At 53.2% G+C, this 19,554-nt stretch overlaps 1 protein-coding gene across 6 annotated transcripts in view; it reads right to left on the bottom strand.

Annotated features, from left to right (window-relative positions):
- Window positions 1–19,554, bottom strand: part of RPTOR (regulatory associated protein of MTOR complex 1) — a 325,171-nt gene that overhangs the window by 8,381 nt on the left and 297,236 nt on the right. For 4 of the 6 annotated variants that reach the window (XM_006064164.3, XM_006064165.3, XM_006064162.3 and 1 more), the window contains 5 exons: window positions 13,850–13,955; window positions 10,551–10,665; window positions 9,148–9,272; window positions 7,932–8,036; window positions 4,398–4,445 (listed from right to left, as the gene is read on the bottom strand). In XM_006064164.3, the coding sequence (XP_006064226.1) occupies window positions 4,398–4,445; window positions 7,932–8,036; window positions 9,148–9,272; window positions 10,551–10,665; window positions 13,850–13,955 (499 nt within the window). Of the gene's footprint in view, window positions 1–4,397; window positions 4,446–6,644; window positions 6,933–7,931; window positions 8,037–9,147; window positions 9,273–10,550; window positions 10,666–13,849; window positions 13,956–19,554 lie in introns of those variants that run through there. The other 2 variants (XM_044938670.1, XM_006064163.3) reach the window with 2 other exon arrangements.

Here is a 19,554-nt window from a genome sequence, read left to right as displayed (position 1 = left end):
CTGGAACGCCCCTCTCCTGACATCCACACAGCCCCTCCATATTGTGCTCAGTCACCTTCTCAACCACGCGAGGCTATGATGTCTCCCTGTTCTAGAGGCATCACCTCCCACATCCCCTGCCCCGTCCTTCCTGTTTTGCCAGCAGCTGTCGTGTCTACTCTGCAGAAATGTCACCTCCGCACAACAAATGGACCAGCCTTTGTTTCACCTTTTAGAATGCAGTCTCTCCACTGCAACACCCCTGACCTCAGGCAGGAGGAAATACCCCAAAGTACCGTAAAGGTTTCCGCGGGTGACAAGGCTGCAGGCATGGCAGATGAAACGGTATGACATGCGAGTCCCACTTCTGTCCGGGAAAGCCCAGGTCACACTGTGACCAGTCAGCCCACAAGCAGAGCCTGAAACCAGGCCACTGCTTCCCCTCATGATGTGCCTGGTGGGCATTATGTGAATTAATCACAGAGGATGCACCCACCCAGGACCGGACTTTGGGCACCAGGTCACTGCAGAGGCTCACAGACTCCTAAATCCATGGACCACTGCTGGGGTGGCCTGTGTTCTCGGGCATGCTTAACAGTCTGCTGGGAGCTCCGTGTTGGCCCTGAGGGGTTTTCAGGAGCAGTGTAATTAAGGAGCGGTCCTCCATTGAGAGCATGGGGCCAGGTGACATCTGGGATGCTCTGGGATCATGGGAACAAGTTGTGGAGAATCTGGGGGGACCACACAAGGGCTGGGAGGAGTCTCAGCCCCAAGCCTATGCAGGAAGCAGAGAGGAGGCTGTGGGCATTCCCAATGGAGCGAGAAGGCCCACCTGGCCTTCAGATGAAGCAGTGGCAGCTTCCTTCTCGCTGCATCTCCTTCATGGTGGATTCAGAGCTGGTAGGAGCCCTGAGTTAGGGCCCAGCCCAGTGACTTCATTTCACCTGAATCCTTTTCTCAAAACAGTTGCCCTCTGAGTGCTGGGGGTGAGGACTCCAACACATGAATTTGGGGAGATAGAGCCCCCATCCAGGCCCCATGTCTCCATCTGCACGGAGGCACGGGAAGGTGTGTCCGTGCAGCCGTCAGGTGATATGGAGACATAGGTTACATGAGCTCTGAATCCTGTTTCAAATCTGGACTCTCTGATGTGGACTATCGAGCTTCAGATTCTGGTTTAAACTAGTTCTAAAGCACGGTGAAGCCAGCAGAGGTAAGAAACGGGTTTCCTAGGGTTTTCCCAAGTGCTGTGCATGTTGGGGAGGCAAGTGCCCTGCATGTGCAGACAATTCTGGGCAAGGCTGTTTTCTGAGCTGGGCCTGTTTGTGGAAGTTGTGTCTCCTAAGACAGTGAGCTCTTATCCATGGAAGAGTCTCAGACCAATATGAAAACTGTTGGGATAAAAACAACAGTCTGCTCACATCCTGACCCACCTCCAGGAAGGTTCCTCTTCCTGCACCTCCTGGCCCCCACCTCATTCTCCTGCAGGTCTGGGGCCTTGGCTGGTCCTCTGGCCCAGATCTGAATGTAATCACTGGCTTTCCTCCTTGAGACCTTTCCCAGCCAAGCCTGTGTCTCGACCTCTAGACACAGTGGAGGAGAGATGATCTGACTCATCACGAGTTGGGAAAAGATGGGAAAAAAGGTGACACTCTTCCTTGATGCGCTGAATACAAGGAACAAAACTGATGGCTGTGATTTAAGTAAAACTCATAAGATAGGAACATCATGACCTTGAACTAGAGTGCAGATTCCAATCACTTTGTTCCTGGGGAGCATGGCCTCAGCAGTGTTCCCCTCCTTGCCCTTGCCCAGAGAAGTGACAGTGGTGGGGAGGGCCCCAGCCCCTGGTCCCCTGGCCCTTTCCTGTTTTTCAGGAGCAGGCAAGCTGCTCTGGGCTTCCCTCCAGAGGGTCCCTCCTCCTGGTCCATGCCGCCGCATTGAGGACACCGAGGGTGGTTAATGAACGGAGGCTGCGCGTGTGCTGCAGCCTTTCTCCTGCTGGGCGGGCACCCTGAGCGCTCAAGAGCACAGTCTCTCTAGTGTGACGTTGCTCTCACTGCCCGGGAGCCAGGGGTGGGGTGGCCCTCGCCAGGAGGCCGAGATTCTCAGCTGACTTTATTCTGGATACGAGCCCTGCTCACATGTTCCTCTCCAAAAGCTGGCCAAAGAGGGGATTTCTTCATTAAAACATAGGCACATTGTGTAGGGAGGGTTGGAGAACAGCAAGCTCGAACGTGTAAGTCAGGGACCAGGCAGAACCCAAGCCCAGCAGACAGAGAGAAGAAGAAACACGTTGTTTCAGAGGCTTGGGTCTCTGCGATGTCCATAATCAGCCCTCCAGGCTCAGCGGCCAGTCCAGACTGACCTCTAAGGACCTCCCAGTCTGGAATATGCCTTTGAGAACCAACACAGGGATCTGACCTCTGAGGACCCATTATGTGGATATATGACTAAGGACCCATCACCCCCAACCTGAAATGCCCTTGGGAGTGATGGTTCTAGAACTCCAAAGGAGGAAGCGCAGGTCCCCACTCCACCAGCACATGTGAAAACCTCAGACCTGTGGGATGGTGACCCCCACTGCCTCCCCAGGGATGCAGACGCAGCACCTCCCCATGAGGTAAGGCCTCTCTCAGAGCCTGTGAACACTTCTAGACACCTGGCAGGTTCAGAGGCTCAGGACTGGGCTGGCAACAGAAAGCTGGGCTATTCAGGGGCAAATGACTTCACCTAAACCTCTGTTTCTCACTTAGGGAGATGGCCCAGGACACTTGGCAGCTGTGAAGGATCAGAGCAGACCCGTGCAGGTGCTCCCTGTTAGTGGGGCTGGGCACACGTGTCCTGGGCGAGGAGGGAACTGTCATTCCCTGTGGCCCGTGTGCCTGCCCTGCGGGCCCACGGGAGCCACCACCCGGCCTTGCGTCCTGGCTCCAGCATTGAGAGGGCCTCCCACTAAGATTTGATTCCGGATGCCTGTGACGCCAGAGGAGGCGTGCAGGTGGGAGAGAAGGGCGGCTGTGACCCTCCCAGCCCCACCGGCTACCCCAGCACTCTGTGGCTGGTGCCCTGCTCGCTGTCCAGCTCACTGCCCAGCTGCTCCAGGTGACGAATACCAACAACTGACCGAGGCCCAAGGTTTACGTCCAGTTCACACGCGGGTGCTGGATGATCTGTTCCCTGTCCTCTGGGGTCACTGCTGCCCTCCACGCAGGTGACAGCCAGGGGTCTGGGCCGCTCTCCTCCAGGTGCCCCAGGGAAAGGCTGTGAAAGGCGTTCCCTGGTCTCTCTTCAGGGTTTTGGGGCGAGTGGCCCTGTCACTCGTCCGAGGCCCTTTCTGAGAGAGCCCCTCCTGGTTACCGCCTCTGCTATCACTGTTGGTGAGAAGCGGAGGAGTGAAGATGGAGTCAGTCCTGGGTTTTCTCCATTTTTCCTTCATTTTGAGCTTTTTACTACAAGAGTCCTTTGTAAAATATCAAACTGTGAGTCTGTACGTTTGTAAGGACATCTTGCTCTTCGCTCCTCTCCGTCCCTCCAGCTCTGGTGGCACGAGGGGCCCTGTCAGGCCCGCGGCCACCACTGCCTTCCTCCAGGGAACCCTTGTCGAGAGACGGAGAGGTCACCACAGGGCTGGTCACACTCTAAACTCAGATGCTGCAAGTTAAAGGCCAAGAATTCTATCTGCTGCCAGGATTCATAAGGCTCCATCTCTTTACAGTTTACCCCACTAGTGAAATCGGGAGAGAAAAGGACTCATTTCAAGCGTGCGTATTTTAAGTTTGCCAACCCAGTGTATGCATAGGCAAGTGCAGATTGGCGTTTTGGTAACTATCAAACTTATATATGGATTTTCAGATGGAAACAGATGCTTTAAGAAACTCTGCATTCAGTTCTGGGAAATATTCTCTTTGAAGAAATTTGGTGGGAACACAAATCTCACTTTGGAATGACATCTATCTCTGTCCTAATGGAATCGTGAGACGTCTTCCCTGGGAGCCTGAGAGCTGCGCCATCCTTACTCTAGCAGATGTAGACTGGGATTATTCCCGTTCCAAGGCTGCTGTGAAGGTGGCATGGAGCACGGAACTGACTGTCCTCGAGCCAGTCCAGAGTGAGGCCACTAAGGAGGCCGGGAGGCGCGACCACGAGGCCTCGGATCCCAGGGACAGTCCTGTCTACGGCGCTCACTGAGGTCTCTTTCCAGAGCTGCATGCAGCCACTTCATTCATCCCATGAGATCTGAGTGTTCAATAAGTGAGATCTTTTGTATCAGAGGAGAGTACGCGGATGAAGGAATAAGAAAAACCACAGCCCTGACCCTCTGCCGCCTGAGAGCATGGTGGGCAAGAGAATGTTGTCGTGCAGAGCAGAGGAGCCGGCTCCCGCCCAGCCCTCACAGATAAGGGGAAGGCACTCACCTCCCTGCTTACTGTGGTCAAGAAAGATTGAGACCTTTCGGGCCAGACCTGTGAGGAAACAGGGATTATGGGCTTGATGCAAGGGGAAGCCGGCCAGCCAGAGCCAAATCAGCCAGACTTAAACACACCACAGAGTCAGGGAGCACCATGAAGGAAACGGGGTGGGGTTGGGGGGGCAGACAGTGGCCCGGGCCACGGCTGCAGTTGGAAGACAAGGGCCAAAGTACCTACGAACTTGAAAACTCAACAACTGGAGGTTTTGGCTAAAAAAAGACTCAAGATGGGAAATCAGAAGGTGCTGAGACTCAAGGGAAACGTGGCCTGACATGCGTGGCACTTCCAGCGAGGGGTAGTTAATGGCCAGTCACACACACGGTTAGTGTGGCCCAACTGGCAGGAGCTGACCCACTGGCCACGGCCGGAGGAGCGGAGGTAACCCTCTGTCTAGGTCCTGAGTGAGGACGGCTCTTCATTCACGAGGCCCCGGGTCGGTGAGGAGTCCTCTGGGGAATGGTGCTTATGTCCAGGTGACTATGGGCACCTTGGCCTGACGGCGGGTGGTACCACCACTGGTTCTATTTCAGAACATGGCTCACTCAGCTCCAGGGGATGGCCAGGGACCCAGACTGACTTCAGTTCTCCTGACCGCAGGGGATCCCCATGAGGGGAGTGTCCCCAAGTTAACTGCACGAGCATGCACAGGAGCATACGTGTTCACATGTGCACATGCATGCATGCGTGTCCATGCCTGGGTACACATGTACACGTGAGTCAGGGGCATGCTAAGATGACGCGGAGACCCTGCACGTTTCACACAACTTCCAAAAGGCAGGAGTAGGGCTCCTGCAAGAAACAGTCTCTTTAGTCCCAAACCACTGGTTCAGATCTTTGCAAACAGGCTGCCACGACAGCGACCCGGTGAGTGAGTTCTGAGCTGGAGAGCACACAGGAGAACCTCACAGGCAGAGTTTCCCCACTGCTCAGGGGGCGCCAAGTCCTCCCTCCCAAGTGCCTTACATGCCAGTGTTCACAGACGAGACCCCCATGACCTCTGGAGCTGAAGGACAAGGTGGGCTGGGCCTTGCAGGGTGCAGAGCTGTGTAGGATCCCCTGTCACAGGTGCGTGGAGGAGTTGATGACGGCAGCCCCTCCCCTCAGGGTGCCTCATCCCCACGACACAGCTCAAGGCTGCCTGGGACCCGAGACCAGGCGGAGGACCTCCCTGTGCAGCACAGGGAGTTTCATATGCCCGGGAGGTAATCTGGAGCAGGGAGTAGGGGCTGTTGCTTCTGCCTGACAAGGTCCCGGAGGACCACAGCCAGGACTCTGAAGGGCCTCACGCTGCAGGGGGGCCCCCAGACGCTGATAAGCAATGGCCTTAGAAGCTGCTAGTTCTCCCCTCAGAATCACGACCAACAGCTCTGTGATTGTTGTCAGAGGCCAAGATGAGTGAAGAGAAAGATAGCAGGTACTAATGGGCAGAAGGCACCCAGAAGTTGGCAGAGGGGCCAGAAACTCACCAGCCTCACCCCTTGGTTACTGAGCTTGAGCTCCTGAAATGGAAATTATAATTGGGGTCTCTCTGGCCCTGCTGGGGTTGCAGTCCCTGTGCTGCAGAGGGAAGCTGTGGAGGCTGGAGGGTGCGGGGGTCCCTGGTTCTCAGGGCGCCCCTCCTGGGCCCTGCAACACACAAGCCCTCCTGTCCTGACCCTTTAAAGCAGCTGGCCTCCCAGGTGCCCTGCCCCTTCTACCTTCCACTCCTCCAGAAACAACGAGGAAGTAACATTTTCCTTTTTGCTAAGTCCACTGCTGCCCGGTCAGACGAACTCTGGCTTAGCTGCCGAGGAGTGCCCGCTCCAAGACCCCCTCACCCCACCTGCTGACAAAGACTTGGAGGTAAGACCCTCACCAGCCCTCACCAACAACGCCTGTCCTGGGAGATTTCTGAGACCCAGGAAAGGGGGCGGGTCCAGTAGGAAGGAGTCTGTAGGAAACACACGTCTGTCTCCATCAGTGGATCCCACTCACAAGGAAGGGCTGCGGCGCACACCTGGGCCAGGAGCAGCTCCCCACACACAGGTGACGTCTGGGGGCGACAGGGCAGGGGTGCCCCAGGGCTGTGCTGCTGTCAGCTCAGCTAGACCCCGTCACCCCACCTGCATGTTGACTCCTGGACAGGCAGCTCCTCTCACCTTCACTGGAGCAAAGGCAAGCGACGCTGTGGGCAAATAAACCACAGATACATCATTTGGGGGTGGCAGGTATTTGGGGGCTACAGGTAGGTGGACCGTTGTAAAAGGAAAAGGCTAGACAACAGCATATTCACTGGGCCACAAGTGGGCTCCCCACCTTCCCATCCTCTGGCCCAGCTGGAAGCCTGACCCTGCTCTCCACCAGCTCCTGCCTTCCCCACACAGGGGTCTGCGAACGGCGGGAGCCTGGGACAGGTTGCCTGCTGGGATGGCAGCCGGAAGCTAAGGACTGAAGACCGTGACTCATCTTGCCCAGCATATCCTGCGATGTGACGGTGAGCACCTGAGGACCACGGGGAGGCCGTCAGCCGCCTGCACTGCTGGAGCCTCAGCACAGGCCTAGGGTGGGGCCGGTGGCTGAGCGTGTGGAAGGTGGGGGCGCTGCAGGGCAGGGAACAGGGAAAAGCGAGAGGGATGGAGGGGCCCTGTGATGGCAGCTGTCATCCACGGGAGCACAGGACCGGGCTCACAGGGGCCCAGGCAACAAACACGGCTGTGTTGGGGCTTGCGGGATTCGATACACAACTACTTTGTCTCTGAAGAAAATGTAAAAACACTTAAAATATTAACATATAAGGAAGTGTCTGCTGTGGAGCTGGCCATGCCCCTGAGGGCACTTAGATGGAGGAGAGAGAAGCAGCCACGCAAGCACCTGATTGCTTCTCAAGGCCACGGAGAGACCCCAGGTGGGTGGAGGGGGGTGGGGCGATGAACAGCAAGCCGCTCTTGCCTCCATCAGGGGCTTTGCAATCACACTGGAGGGTGGCTCTGGAAATCCAGACCGATGGCCACATAAATGCTCACACAGTGAGCGCCAGGCTGAGGGGCGCAGACCTCCCGATAATGGTGTCTCTCACCCTGGCCGTGGCGTGGCCGTGCCCACCAACAGGCAGCACACAGAGTGGGGTCTGGTGGACACTGCAGCCACACCTCCTTCAGCCCAGAGCGGGCAGGCGGTGCACTGGCCTCTGCCGAGGACCAGACACTACCAGGGTGCCCGCTGTGTGCTCCTCACCGAGAGCGGATTACTCTGTGTATGAGGGGCACAGGATGCAGCCCCAGACCCCGCCGTGCCCGTGCTCTCACAATCAACACACGCTTCAAGCCAAGGACAGGGGCTGCGGGCTGCTCAGAACTCGGCAAGAGACACACACACACACACACACACACCCCCTCCCCTTCACCTCGCTGCAAGCAGAGCCTCCCAAGAGGGAAGCTGGCTGGGTCGGGACTCAGGGGCTCCGAGTGGACCGACTTCCTGCAGGACCCCAGGAGCACCCACCTCGGGTGGTGGGCAGCATGTCCGAGAGTCCCTGCCAGGCCGTCACCATTTCCGGGTTCTTTTCCAAATCAGCAAAGTTCTTCCAGACCCTGATGGCACCGTCATCTTGGGGAGAGGAGAAAGGAGATTAAAACGCAGGCCTGGCTGCTCTGGGAAGGGGAGGAGGCCCCTTTCTTGGGGGTGCCGGAAGACACGGGGCTGCTCAGGCCCACACCAGGCAGCCCGAGGGACAGACGGTTCTCTCATCTGGGGAGGAGCCACACACAGGCAGTGTGAGACCTCTTCTGACCTGACTTGGGGCTTCAGGGTGGAGCCCCCGCCTCAGCATTCCCGATTTCCCCCACCGCCGCGGGCATCATCTGCCAAGAAGAGCTGGTCTCTCACAGGGACAGGGCCTCTCTCCTCACCCCGTCACATGACTCAGGAGACCGGTGGGACGCCCCTCCCCGCCTCACCAGCCCCAGGACGGGGCAGACGTCCCAGTGTTCTCCAGCAGATGGGCAGCCAGGTGGGCCTGAGTGTGGGGCCACCACCTGTCTGCTGGTCTGTCTATCCTTCCTTCCTTCCTCCTGGTGTTGCTGTTCCCAGGACCCTGTTCTCTAGCCTCACTAGCCCCTCATGGACAACCTGGCCTTGAGCTGCAGAGGGAGTTCAAGGTCACCTGGGGACACACTGGGGAACTCGCGTCAAGCAGAGTCCCTGGCTTTGCCATCTGCTGATCCGCCCCAATCTCCGCTGAGACGTGAAGTCTCCCTGATCTAGAACTTAGGCCTCATGCTGCTTCTCCACTGGGACCTGACTCCCAGAGGGCCCTTGGTCCCTCTGCCATGTCTGCTGTTTCCAAGGAATCACCTCTCTGCATCCTCTTTGAAGCTCAGATAGGCTCATTGTGACCCGTTGTCAAATGCCCCGCAGACCCTACTGGCTCCCGCACCACTGTGGGGTTTGTCTTCCCCTCCCTGCCTGAGGCCTGCTGGGGGCCGCCTTGGGGCTGGGGCTGGACTCTGTGTTCCTGGGGAGGGCTGCCAGCAGGACCTCTCCCCCTAGGTGTGCCTGTCATGATGGTGGCCTCCACTTGGGACTGGTTGGTCCCCTTTATCAAACGAAACAACGGAGGTCACAGGAACCTTGCTGCCAATTTGTGCTGGGGTCCTGCACCTGTCCCCTGCCACCTTTGCATCAGGGTTTAGGTGTCCACCCTGGGAACCCTACTCACCTGTGGCTGTGAGCAGGAGGGAGCAATCCTGGCCATTCAGATACTCCATGGCCGTGACCCTTGTGTACCGAGGGTTTCCGTTGTGGAAATAATCCAGCTTCTCCCCTTTCTCCCAGTCCCAAAAGCTTCCGGGAATAAGAGAGAAATACGGAGAATGATCAGGGAGGAACAAATGAAAGCCACAAGGAAATACCACCTGACACCCAGCAGGTCAGCCATCAGCAAACACAGAGAAGGACAAGTGGAGAAACTGGAACCCTGTGCCCTACTGGTAGGAATGTGAGATGGTGCAGCCGTCACGCAGAACAAGAGCGGTTCCCCAAGATGACTAAACACTGAAGTACCACGTGTCCAGGATCCCACCTCTGTGTACATATCCAAGAGATGTGCACCCAGGTCACAGCAGTGTCACTCATAACAGCCAAAGGATGGAGGCAACCCAAGTGCCCACTGATGGATGAAGGAGGAAACAAAATGTGATCCACACACTTGGACCACTATTCCATCTTAAAAGGGAAGACGTTCTAACACCTGCTACAGCACAAATGAACCTTGCGGATGGATGCTAAGTGGAATTCGCCAATCACAAAAGGACAAATGCTAGATGATTCCACTCATTTGAGGTTCCCAGAACACACAAATTTCCAGAGACAGAAAGTTGAGTGGTGGATGCTGCGCCTGGGGAGTGGGGAGGGGGAGTCAGTGTTTAATGCGGACACAGTTTCAGTTTGGGGTGATGAAAAAGTCCTGGAGGTGGACGGTGGTGACAGCTGCCCAACAAGGTGAAAGCACTCAATGCCACTAAACTGCAAGCTTAAAACCGGAGAAGACAGTAAATTTTATGCTATGTATAAAAAAGGAGAAGAATAACAAATAGGTAAGAATTCTGTCCATTTTATCAGCTATAAAAATAATCATCCCCATGGTCTCTCCCATCAAGTGTGCACTTTCTCAGCGACATAAGGGCAACAGTCGCTATGAGTTAAAGTGGTGTCTTGTTACTGACGCTTTCCCTTTGCACACTTGCTGCCCTTGCACCTGAGCGGGTCCCTCACATGCCCTGTCACTGGGGGGTCCTAACAAGCCCCTGTGCTCTGCTCTCTGTTCATTGCACAGGAACAGCCCCATCTTAGTGCCTGAAGCTCCGGTCCTGGCCACATGTAACTGTGGTCAGGCCTCTGGAGCGCCCGTGGCAACGTGGCCAAGTGCAGCCCTGGGAGGGTGTGGGCAGCACCAGGAGGAGAGACATCTGCGGGCAAGTTCTCTAGCCTCCACCCCCGAAGCAGCCCAGAGGCTTGGGGTGAGGCGCTTCCACGCCTGGACGGGGTGGGGGTGTCCTGCCCACACCCCCTGGGGCTACTTGTTCTCCAGCTGAAAGGCCAGCCCCATAAGTATCCCCGTACCAGATGCTGTCTTTGTCAGCGACGGCCACGCATGGCGTAAAGGGGTGAAACTTGACCACGGAGGGGACTCCAGGGTTCCTGTTCAGAAATATCTGGTCGTCCAGTCTTGTGATACCTGCCGAGGGAAACACAGGACGATGGGCCTCAATTTGCAGTAAACGTCACTGCTGTGTTTTGCCAAGGCTGACGCCAGCCAGTCGCATCTGGGGGGTTGGGAGGGGCCCAGAGGGAAGCAGGAGGCAGAGTGTGGGCGGGCTCCTGAGGGTGGGGCTGCCTCTGTGCAGACAGGCTGGCATCCGACTCACGCTTACGACAGCCCGTCGGCAATATTCAGAGCAGCGCATGCGGGTTAAGGTTTTCTGAAAAGAATGTCACAGATTTTGGAATAAAGTAAGGCGGCGATTCGGAACTCAGACCCAAGGCTAAAGCTTTGGTTCGGCCATCACTGTCCATAACCCAGCCAACTCCTGTGTGGAGGCGGGGGCCTCCAGTCTGGAAAGGCGGGAACCTTGAAATGACGGAAAGACAGCTGATCAAGAGTCACATGGAGGATGGAATGGGGATCTGCTCCCCAGGCCCCAACACAGGTACCTAGGAAAAACTGCTATGGCCCTGAAGGAGCTCTAGAAGAGCAACGAAAAGAGGATACCAGTGTGGGGAGCATCAGATGGGTTCACACACGTATCTGCAGAAGGATGCAGGCTCATGTAGATGAGCCAGGCGTGTGGCCCCTGTACCTGCCCGTCGTGGAGGGCAAGCAGCCCCCACAACACTCAGCCCCGGGGTCACCCCCTCCTTGGCCGCTGGCAGCTGGTCTTGGGTGACACAGAGGAGAGCGACCGTGGTGCTCGTGCTTCGTGAACCCGGCACCTGCTGGGTGAGCTGCCATCACCCACGATTTCAGGCTTTTTCGCCTCCCTTTGCTAAAAAAGCTAACACTGAAAACCACTCAATTATCAGGATGTGGTTAAACTAACAGGCAAACAGGCCTGGGAACGTTTAACTATTGCCCAGAGATGCCCTCCCCCTCAGCCATGGGTTCCCCAGGGAGGGCGTATAATTTGACCCAGGAAAGATGAAGGGACACCCAGGTCCTGAGTCACTGCAGGCATTCTGCATGCACGCACAGATCTGGGCACGATGGTGAGGTTGCAGCATCACGGGGGCTGGCTGGAGGGGTCACAGATAGGGGAGGTGGCATTAACTTTTCCAGCTCATCTCCTGGGGCCTCACGGACTCGTCTAATGACTTTGCTGGGCCCGTAGGCGATAGTCCATGATTCACGTCCTTCCCAGCACAGGGCTGGCCTCAGATGAAACCACCACTTCACAGAGTCCAGGCTCTGAGGGCTACAGGCAGTGCAGGAGGCCGTGGCCTTGCTAGTGGCCCTGCCCTCTCTGCCCACGTCTGCTGGCGGTGAGGCTCTTGCCTGCAAGCTCACTTGCCAAGGTCTCCAGCAGCTCAGCAGTTCCTTTTGGTGTGTGTCAGACAAACAGATCTTTTCCCCACAAAGACTGGAAAAGAGAACCCCTGACCCTAATTTACAAAGATGATTTTTTTCTTTTCTGTCTGCAAAACCTGGTTGGTTCTCAAATGACCAGCTCTAATTTCACTCCCTGTGCAATGTTGACCGAAACAACACCAGCCCAGAGTGTGGCCTTTACTGCCTTCAGATGTTCACTGTGTGCAGCAGACTGGCTCCCAGGCCGCCTGTGGGTACAGGGAAACCAATTTGTCCTGCTGTCCCCTTTGGTAGGCCCGGGGTTCTAAAGAACCACAGACTTCCAAGAAAATAGGTCCTTGACACCATAATTCAAAGAGCTCCTATCAAGCTGGGCGGCTCAAGCTCTCCTGGAAAAACTGGCAGACTGTGAATTCTACATCCCTGGGGGCTTTACATCTAGAATGCGCCCTCATAGAGGTGAGTTACAAACAACCAAGATTGGTTTTAGCAGAAGTGACCCTGCATTAATGGAATGTGACCCGAGCATCTCAATGAGAGCACTGTGAATGCGCTCGAAGTGCTTCTGAAATGGCATTGCTTCTGGAAGTGCTCAGGGGGCACCAGGCCTGGGCAGGTGGGCCAGAGATGAGATCCCGCCTCCAGGCTGCCTGCAGGTAGGGATGGGCTCATGGGTCCTCAGCCGCAACTTTAAAAAGTAACTCATAATACAAAAAAATTCTCTGGTGGTCCAGTGGCTAAGACTCCATGCTCCCAATGTGGGGGGCCCAGGTTCGATCCCTGTTCAGGGAACTAGATCCCACATGCTATACGCCACAACTAAAAAGATCCTGCTTGCTGCAAGTAAAACCTTGCATAGCCAAATAAATAAATAAATTTTAAAAAATTAAAAAAAAAGTAACCCTTAATAATCAAGGGAATTTGACACTATAGGGAGAGAAGGTCATGAAAATAATTCCACAAAAGTGTGAGGAGTCTGCTTATCTACTCTGTGCAGTAGCCAGGGAGCATCGTCCACTGCCCAAAGTTGGCCCAGCAACAAGGACTCAGGCAGAGCTGGAAGACCAGCCCACCCACAGATGTGGGATTGAGTTGGCTCCTGGGCCCTGGGGGCTGTACTGCTGGGAAAGAGGGAGGAGAAGGCTCGTCCCTGGGTGGGGGAGCTGCCCAGTGCTCTGGCCCTGTCCTAACCACAGGGTGGAGCCCCTTGGCTGCCCCCTCCCACCTAGCCTCAGTGCCTGAGGGTAGGGGGCTGCTGCTGCTGACATAAGGGGGACCCATGACACAGCAGCCCTCCCTGTGGCAGCCCACGTCCCCACACTGGTGAGGTGGGGTGGGGCTGGAGGGTATGCAAAGTGGGGAGTTAGGGTACCTGTTGGCAAATTTAGTAAAAGGTTTGGTCAAAATGTGACTGATATACAGGCTTGGGGTAATAGGGAGCAATTATCTGGGGGCCATGTGGGGTCCAGGCAAATACAACCAGGGCCTGATGTTTGTCTTCTGTCCCCATGGTGAGGACACAGGCCACCCTGCTGTGGACCCCAGGGCTGCAGAGGGCTTGCTCCCTTCTCTCTGGAAATGACAAAAGGCAGAAGTCACGACTGTCCCAGAGGCTGCCAGTCAGACAGGAGCTTCCTTGGACCATGATCCCAGAGAGCCTCCATGTCTCCCTGGGGACAAAGTCCCCGGGGACAAGGCCTTCCCGGGCAGGTGAGCGGTGCCCCACAGCGGCATCCCTTCCTCCCTGGAGCATCTCCGCCAGCCTCGTTCCTTGCCTGCACCAGGGCAAGTGGGGGCCGGCTCACTGCCCGCGGTGGCCCCTGGGGATACCCCTTACCCTTCTGGATGAGCTGTTGCGCCTGCTTCCGGACACGGGTGTTCCGTAGAAACCGCCACTCCCGCTCCTTGCGGATCTGACTCTCCAGGTCATGCTCTTCCGGAATCTCCAACAATTAAAAAAAAGAAAATTAAGACAATTATTTCCAAATGAGAGGGTTCCCCCTCTGCAGGTGCAGAAGAAACCTGGTTCTCTGGTCGGTCCAGTGCCCAACAGCAGTCAGAGCAGACCCTTACAGTCAGAGGGTGGTCACCAAGCTCCTGAACCTGCTTCCCTCCCTGTGCTGGGGGCATTGCACCCTGCTGACAGCTGGGTGTGGAGGTTCTGGGACCCGGGACCCGGGGGAGGGCTGGCTGGCTTGGGGACATGGAGCAGAGACTTAGGAAGCCCCTGCCTCTGACAGCCCAACCGTAGAGGCCAGAAGCTGTCACACTCTGACAGGGCAGCGAGGGGGCTGCTTTCAAAGCAGACAGAATTTGAGGGGGAGGTGCAGAGATAAGGGCCAGGTGTTTCCTGCAGGAGGGGAGATAAAGGGCTCTGCTGTGCTGGACACTAGATTGACTCCTTTGTACCCTTAAATGCAAAATCAGAAAAAGATGTGGTGTGCTCAGAGAGGTTTGCTTTTATTCTGATGCCAAAGGGAAGCGAAGCCTTTGGTTAGAAGATGAACGCGCTCATGAGAAGTGACAGAGGGCAGCAGGCACGGTAGTGCTGCCCCCTGGGGCCAGAGAGGCAGCCTGGGCCTGAGGGCAGGGCCTTCTCGCCCCTGGCAGGCAGGAGCCGCTGCCCGCCAGGCTCCACCTAACACAGCAAAGGGGCAAAGCTGGCATCAGATTCCATGTGGGTGGAGAGTGAGGAAGAAGCTTCGAACCTATGCCTGGGAACTTCTGCCCTCCTTCACCAGCTTCTGCATATGAAGTATGTGGAAGCTGCAACAGTCCCCTTTCCTGGATAAGGGCCCTTCTTGCTTCATGGCATCTGGGTCATGTCTAGGAGAGGGCCACACTTAGCAAACAGTAAGTTAGATTTAAGTTTACTATATTCAGAACATAATCACTTGTCGTGTAAAAACGATGTATCTCCTTTGTCATACAGTCAACTTGCCTAACTCTGGTTGCCTGCTTGAGAACTCAGACCTGTAAAGTTCTCAGATATAAAAGGAATCAAATAAACTAGGAAAAACCCTACTTCCTCTTGGCTGAGAGCTAACCTGCCTTGTACTCAGCCAGGTAACACTGCACAGGCAGAGGGAGCCCATATTCAATATTTTAAAAGTCATCTTCTCTGCTGGAGAAAGCATCAGGATGAAGAATGGTGAACGTGGTCACGTGTACGTGCCTGTGTGTGTGCAAGCACAGCTGAGAAGATGGGAAGCAGTTATTACACGAAATGGTCACGGAGCACTTTTGTGTCTTCTTAAATGCTCCGTGTTATCTCTGATCACAAACAACTCGAAACCTCATCTCATCCCTGTGCACAGACCAGAGGGGTCTGTGTTCCAGGATTAACCTGCTACAGTCCTGTCTTTTTTCTCTTAAAAATCACAAACCCACAGCCAGCAAAACAGCAAAGATATCCTGACACGGAGACAACAGAAGAAAAGTCACCTAGAGCCTCCAGAGCAGTTAGTGTTGTAGACATAACCCCACGAAGGCCCTTGGGATAGATGGTGGGTTTTTACCAGTTGGTTTTGTTTCATGACAATCCAGAGATTACTGGAAAAGAAATTACAGATAACCAATAACATAGAGTGATAAAAAGAAAACCTCCAGATGAAAAGAAGACAGAATCAGAATGAAGCTCTGGTTTCTGCAGGTTTAGAGGAAAGGTCTGGAAGCAGGGAGGGAGTGGGACAGACAGAAAGGAAGTTCTCCATGTGGTGAGGGCAGGCAGGAGGAAGGAAGGGGGCAGGAGGCAGCTGTGGGTGGGAGTGTGGCCACATGCGCCCTGGGGCCTCAGACAGACTGACCTCCACCGCACAGCCGGGCATCACTGCCCCGGGCTGAGTCCTAAGCAGCAGAACGCTGAGCTCTGGGGAGTGGCCCCGCTGAGCTCAGGAAGGACTTGCAGCATTGAACTGAACTGAACCGCAGCCCAGGAACCAGCGCACACACCGTCCTGGGGACAATCACCACGAAGCACTAGGACAAGCAGGGGCGGGCAGCAGGGGGGCAGTGCGGGAGGTGTGGGTGGAGAGAGACGGGGAGAGGGAGAGGGCAGAGGCTGCGAGAAGCAGCAGGCGTCAGCCGGCCGGGAAGGATGAGGATTGATGGAGGGACCAGACTGTTTCCTGCTCAGCCCTTCTTAATCATCTGCTCAGTTGCCTGCCCCTTCCCTTACCACGTGGCTCTGCAGGTTGAATAGAAGCTTCCGAGTAAACAGAAGCCCAGACCTAGACGGTGCTGAGCTTTCCTCCCGGCAGAGCTGGAGGGACGTGGGTGAGGCTAATAGTGTTTCATGATTAGGATCATGACACGCTGAGGATTCCTAACACCTGGCTTCTCCTCAGACAAAAACCAATTATGATGCTGAAACCTCCTGAGGCCTCCCGTGGAGCCGACAGCTGAAGGCTGGTGACGGCATTCCCCTTGTTCCTTAACTGTCACTGGGGCAGCCTGGGCTTGGGAACAAAGGAAGACCAGAGGGTCTCAGAAGCCTGATGGCAGGCCTTGCCAGGTAAGCAGGTCCTCATATGATGAATTTGTGAAACACAGGGCACACCCTCAATGCCTCTGAATTTAAAGGGGTTCAAGTGCATGGGATAACATCCACAACAGGCATGTGGCTATCAGGACTGAAGCTCGACCCCTGGAAGGCTCGTGAGGTCATGGAAGTCCCCACCAAAGAGCTTCCTGGGTTCCCACCAGAAACAAACCACCCTCCCCAAACAACGACGGAGTCAGCAGTGCCGGGAGGGAGCGCACTGGCTGTGGGCTGACTGGTCTCCGCTGGGCACGACGTCTAAGGAGTTACCAAGCTGAAGGCCACTGACCACTAAGGAAGAAGCTCTGAAGGGCAGATCGGAATTCACTGTAGGTTCTGATACCTAAATACAGGCATTTTTATCATGTGACCACACCTCACAAAGCATCAGGGTGACTGAGATGCAATTCACATGCGGTAAATCTCACCCTTTGGGGCCCAGTTCTGAGTTCTGACAGGCCCCACGGTCATGTAACCACGCACAATGGACATGTAGAATAGTTCCTTCACCCCAAACTGCTAGATGGCCTCTGTAGCCTGGCCCTTCGCCCAGTCCAAGTCCAGCACCACCTCTGTTTTCCATCGCTGTAGCTTTGCCTTTTCCAGATGCCGTATAAATGAACTGTACAGTTTAAGTCTGGCTTCTTTCACTGAGCGTAACGCAGCTGAATTTCATCCATAATGTGTATGCTTCAGTTTATTTAGAAAACATTTGGTGAATTAGTATTTCATCATATGAAATATTCTAGCAGTTTATTCACCCGGTGAAGGATATCTGGGTTGTTCCCAGTTCCTGGTGATTATGAATAAAGCCACTGTAAATATTCGAGTACAGGCTTTTGAATGAACAGACGTTTTCATTTCTCCTGGGTGAATATCTAGGAGTAGGATTGCTGGGCTCTATGGTAAGTATGTGTTTAATTTATGAGAAAGGGCCAAATGTTTCCAAAGTGCTTGCAATATTCTGCCTTTGCACCAGCAAAGTATGAAAGTTTCAGCTGCTCTGCATCCTTTGCCAGTACTTGGTATTGACAGATTTGAAAATTTTAGCCCTTCTAACAGATGTGCAGTATCTATTTCATTGTGGTAACTCGACTTCCCTTGTGAATAACTGCTGTGACGCTACACATCTTTTCTCAAGCTTATTCGCTGCCTGGGTACTTTTTATGGTAAAGTGTCTGCAGATCTTTAGCCCATTGTTTTTAATGGGGCCACTTGTTTTCTGATTATGGAATTTTGAGTATTCCTTATATATACTGGATACAAGATTTTTTATCAGATATGTGTTTTTTAATTTTCTTTTGGTCTGTGGCTCATGATTTCATGTTCCTAACAGGATTACTCAAAGAGCAGTTATTGATTTTTGGTGAAGAGCAATCTGCCACTTTTTCTTGTGTGGCCTGTGCTCTTTGTGCCTTATTAAAGATACTACTGCCTAACCCAAGGTCAGAAAGATTTTCTTCCACAAGTTCCATGGTTCCAAGCTTCACATTTAAGAAGTGAGTTATTGTACAAGGTGTGAGTGAGTGACTGAATTTCTACTTTTGGCAAATGGGTGTCCAATTACCATGGTGCCACTCCGCTGGAAAGACACATTCTTTTCATTGAACTGAATAGTTCTCATACCTCCATGGAAAATCAATAGGATGTACTGATGTGACTCTATTTCTGGACTCTGTTCTGTCCCGTTGATCCATGTGTCTGTTCTCTCACCAATTCCACGTCTTGATTATTTAACTTTATGGTGAATCTCGAAATCAGGCAACAAAAGTCCTCCAACTTTGTTCTATTTCAAAATTGTTTTGGTTACTTTAGTTTCTTTGCTTTTCCTCATAAATTGTAGAATAGGCTTGTTGATTAAAAAGAAAAAGCCAGGAGGGAGGTCCAAGAGGGATGGCACATATGGCTGATTCATGTTGATATATGGCAGAAACCAACACAATATTATAAAGCAGTTATCCTCCAATTAAAAATAAATAAATTTAAAAAAAAGAAAAGAAAAGGTCTATTGGGATTTGGATTCAGACTACATTGCTCTATATACATCAGTTTAAGGAGAACTGACATCTGAACTTCATAGTCTTTCAACCCATGAATGTGGTCTTCACTGATTTAAGTCTTCTCTGATTTTTTTCATCAATGTTTTTCATTTTTCACCATTTGGATTTTGCCTTTTTTTTTTTTTATAGATTTGTAGCTAAGTTAAGTACTTCATGATTTTTTTTTGGATGTTATTGTAATTTCCAATCATTCATACAGAAATAAACAGATTTTTGTATAATGACCTTGTATCCTGCAATCTTACTTAACTCACTTATTCTGGCAGCATCTTTCAGATTACTTAGGGTTTTCTATACATCCAATATTAACTGTGAATAGAGTTTTATTTTACCCTTCCCATATGTACACATTTTCTTTTCTTGCCTTGCTGTGTAGGACCTCTGGGAGGATGCTGAATGGGAATGGTAAGATGAGACATCTTTGCCTTACATACACCTGGTTTTGGAGAAAAAGCACTGTCTTTTATGAGTGAAGATATGTTAACTGTAGGTTTTCTGTAGGCACCCAGTATAAGAGTAAGGAAGTTTCCTTCTATTCCTAGTTGGCTAGGAGTTTTTATTTTGAATGGCTGTTGAATTCCATCAAATCCTTTTTCTGCAGCTACTGAGATGATCATATGGTTTTTCTTTAGTCTGTTGATACAGTTATAGGATTAATTTAAAAGTGCTGAATCAACTCTGCATTCTTGGGATAGAATCCACTTGGTCACCAGTGTAGAATCTATTTTATGTACTGCTGCATTTTATTTATGAATATTATGTTAAGGATTTTGGGTTCATGTCCATGAAGAATACTGGCTTGTAGATTTTTATTCTTTTAATGTCTTTGACTGGTTTTGGTAACAGAGTAATGCTGCCTCCGTACAATGAAATGGAAGTACAAGAAGTATTTGCTCTTATTTTTTTATAAAGCTCTTTTTGTAATTAAATGTTATATTTTAA

Source organism: Bubalus bubalis, chromosome 3 (genome assembly GCF_019923935.1).
Source record: "Bubalus bubalis isolate 160015118507 breed Murrah chromosome 3, NDDB_SH_1, whole genome shotgun sequence".
Classification (NCBI taxonomy): Eukaryota; Metazoa; Chordata; class Mammalia; order Artiodactyla; family Bovidae; genus Bubalus; species Bubalus bubalis.
Note: the sequence above shows the minus strand (reverse complement) of the source record. Positions and strands in the feature narration are given on the sequence as shown.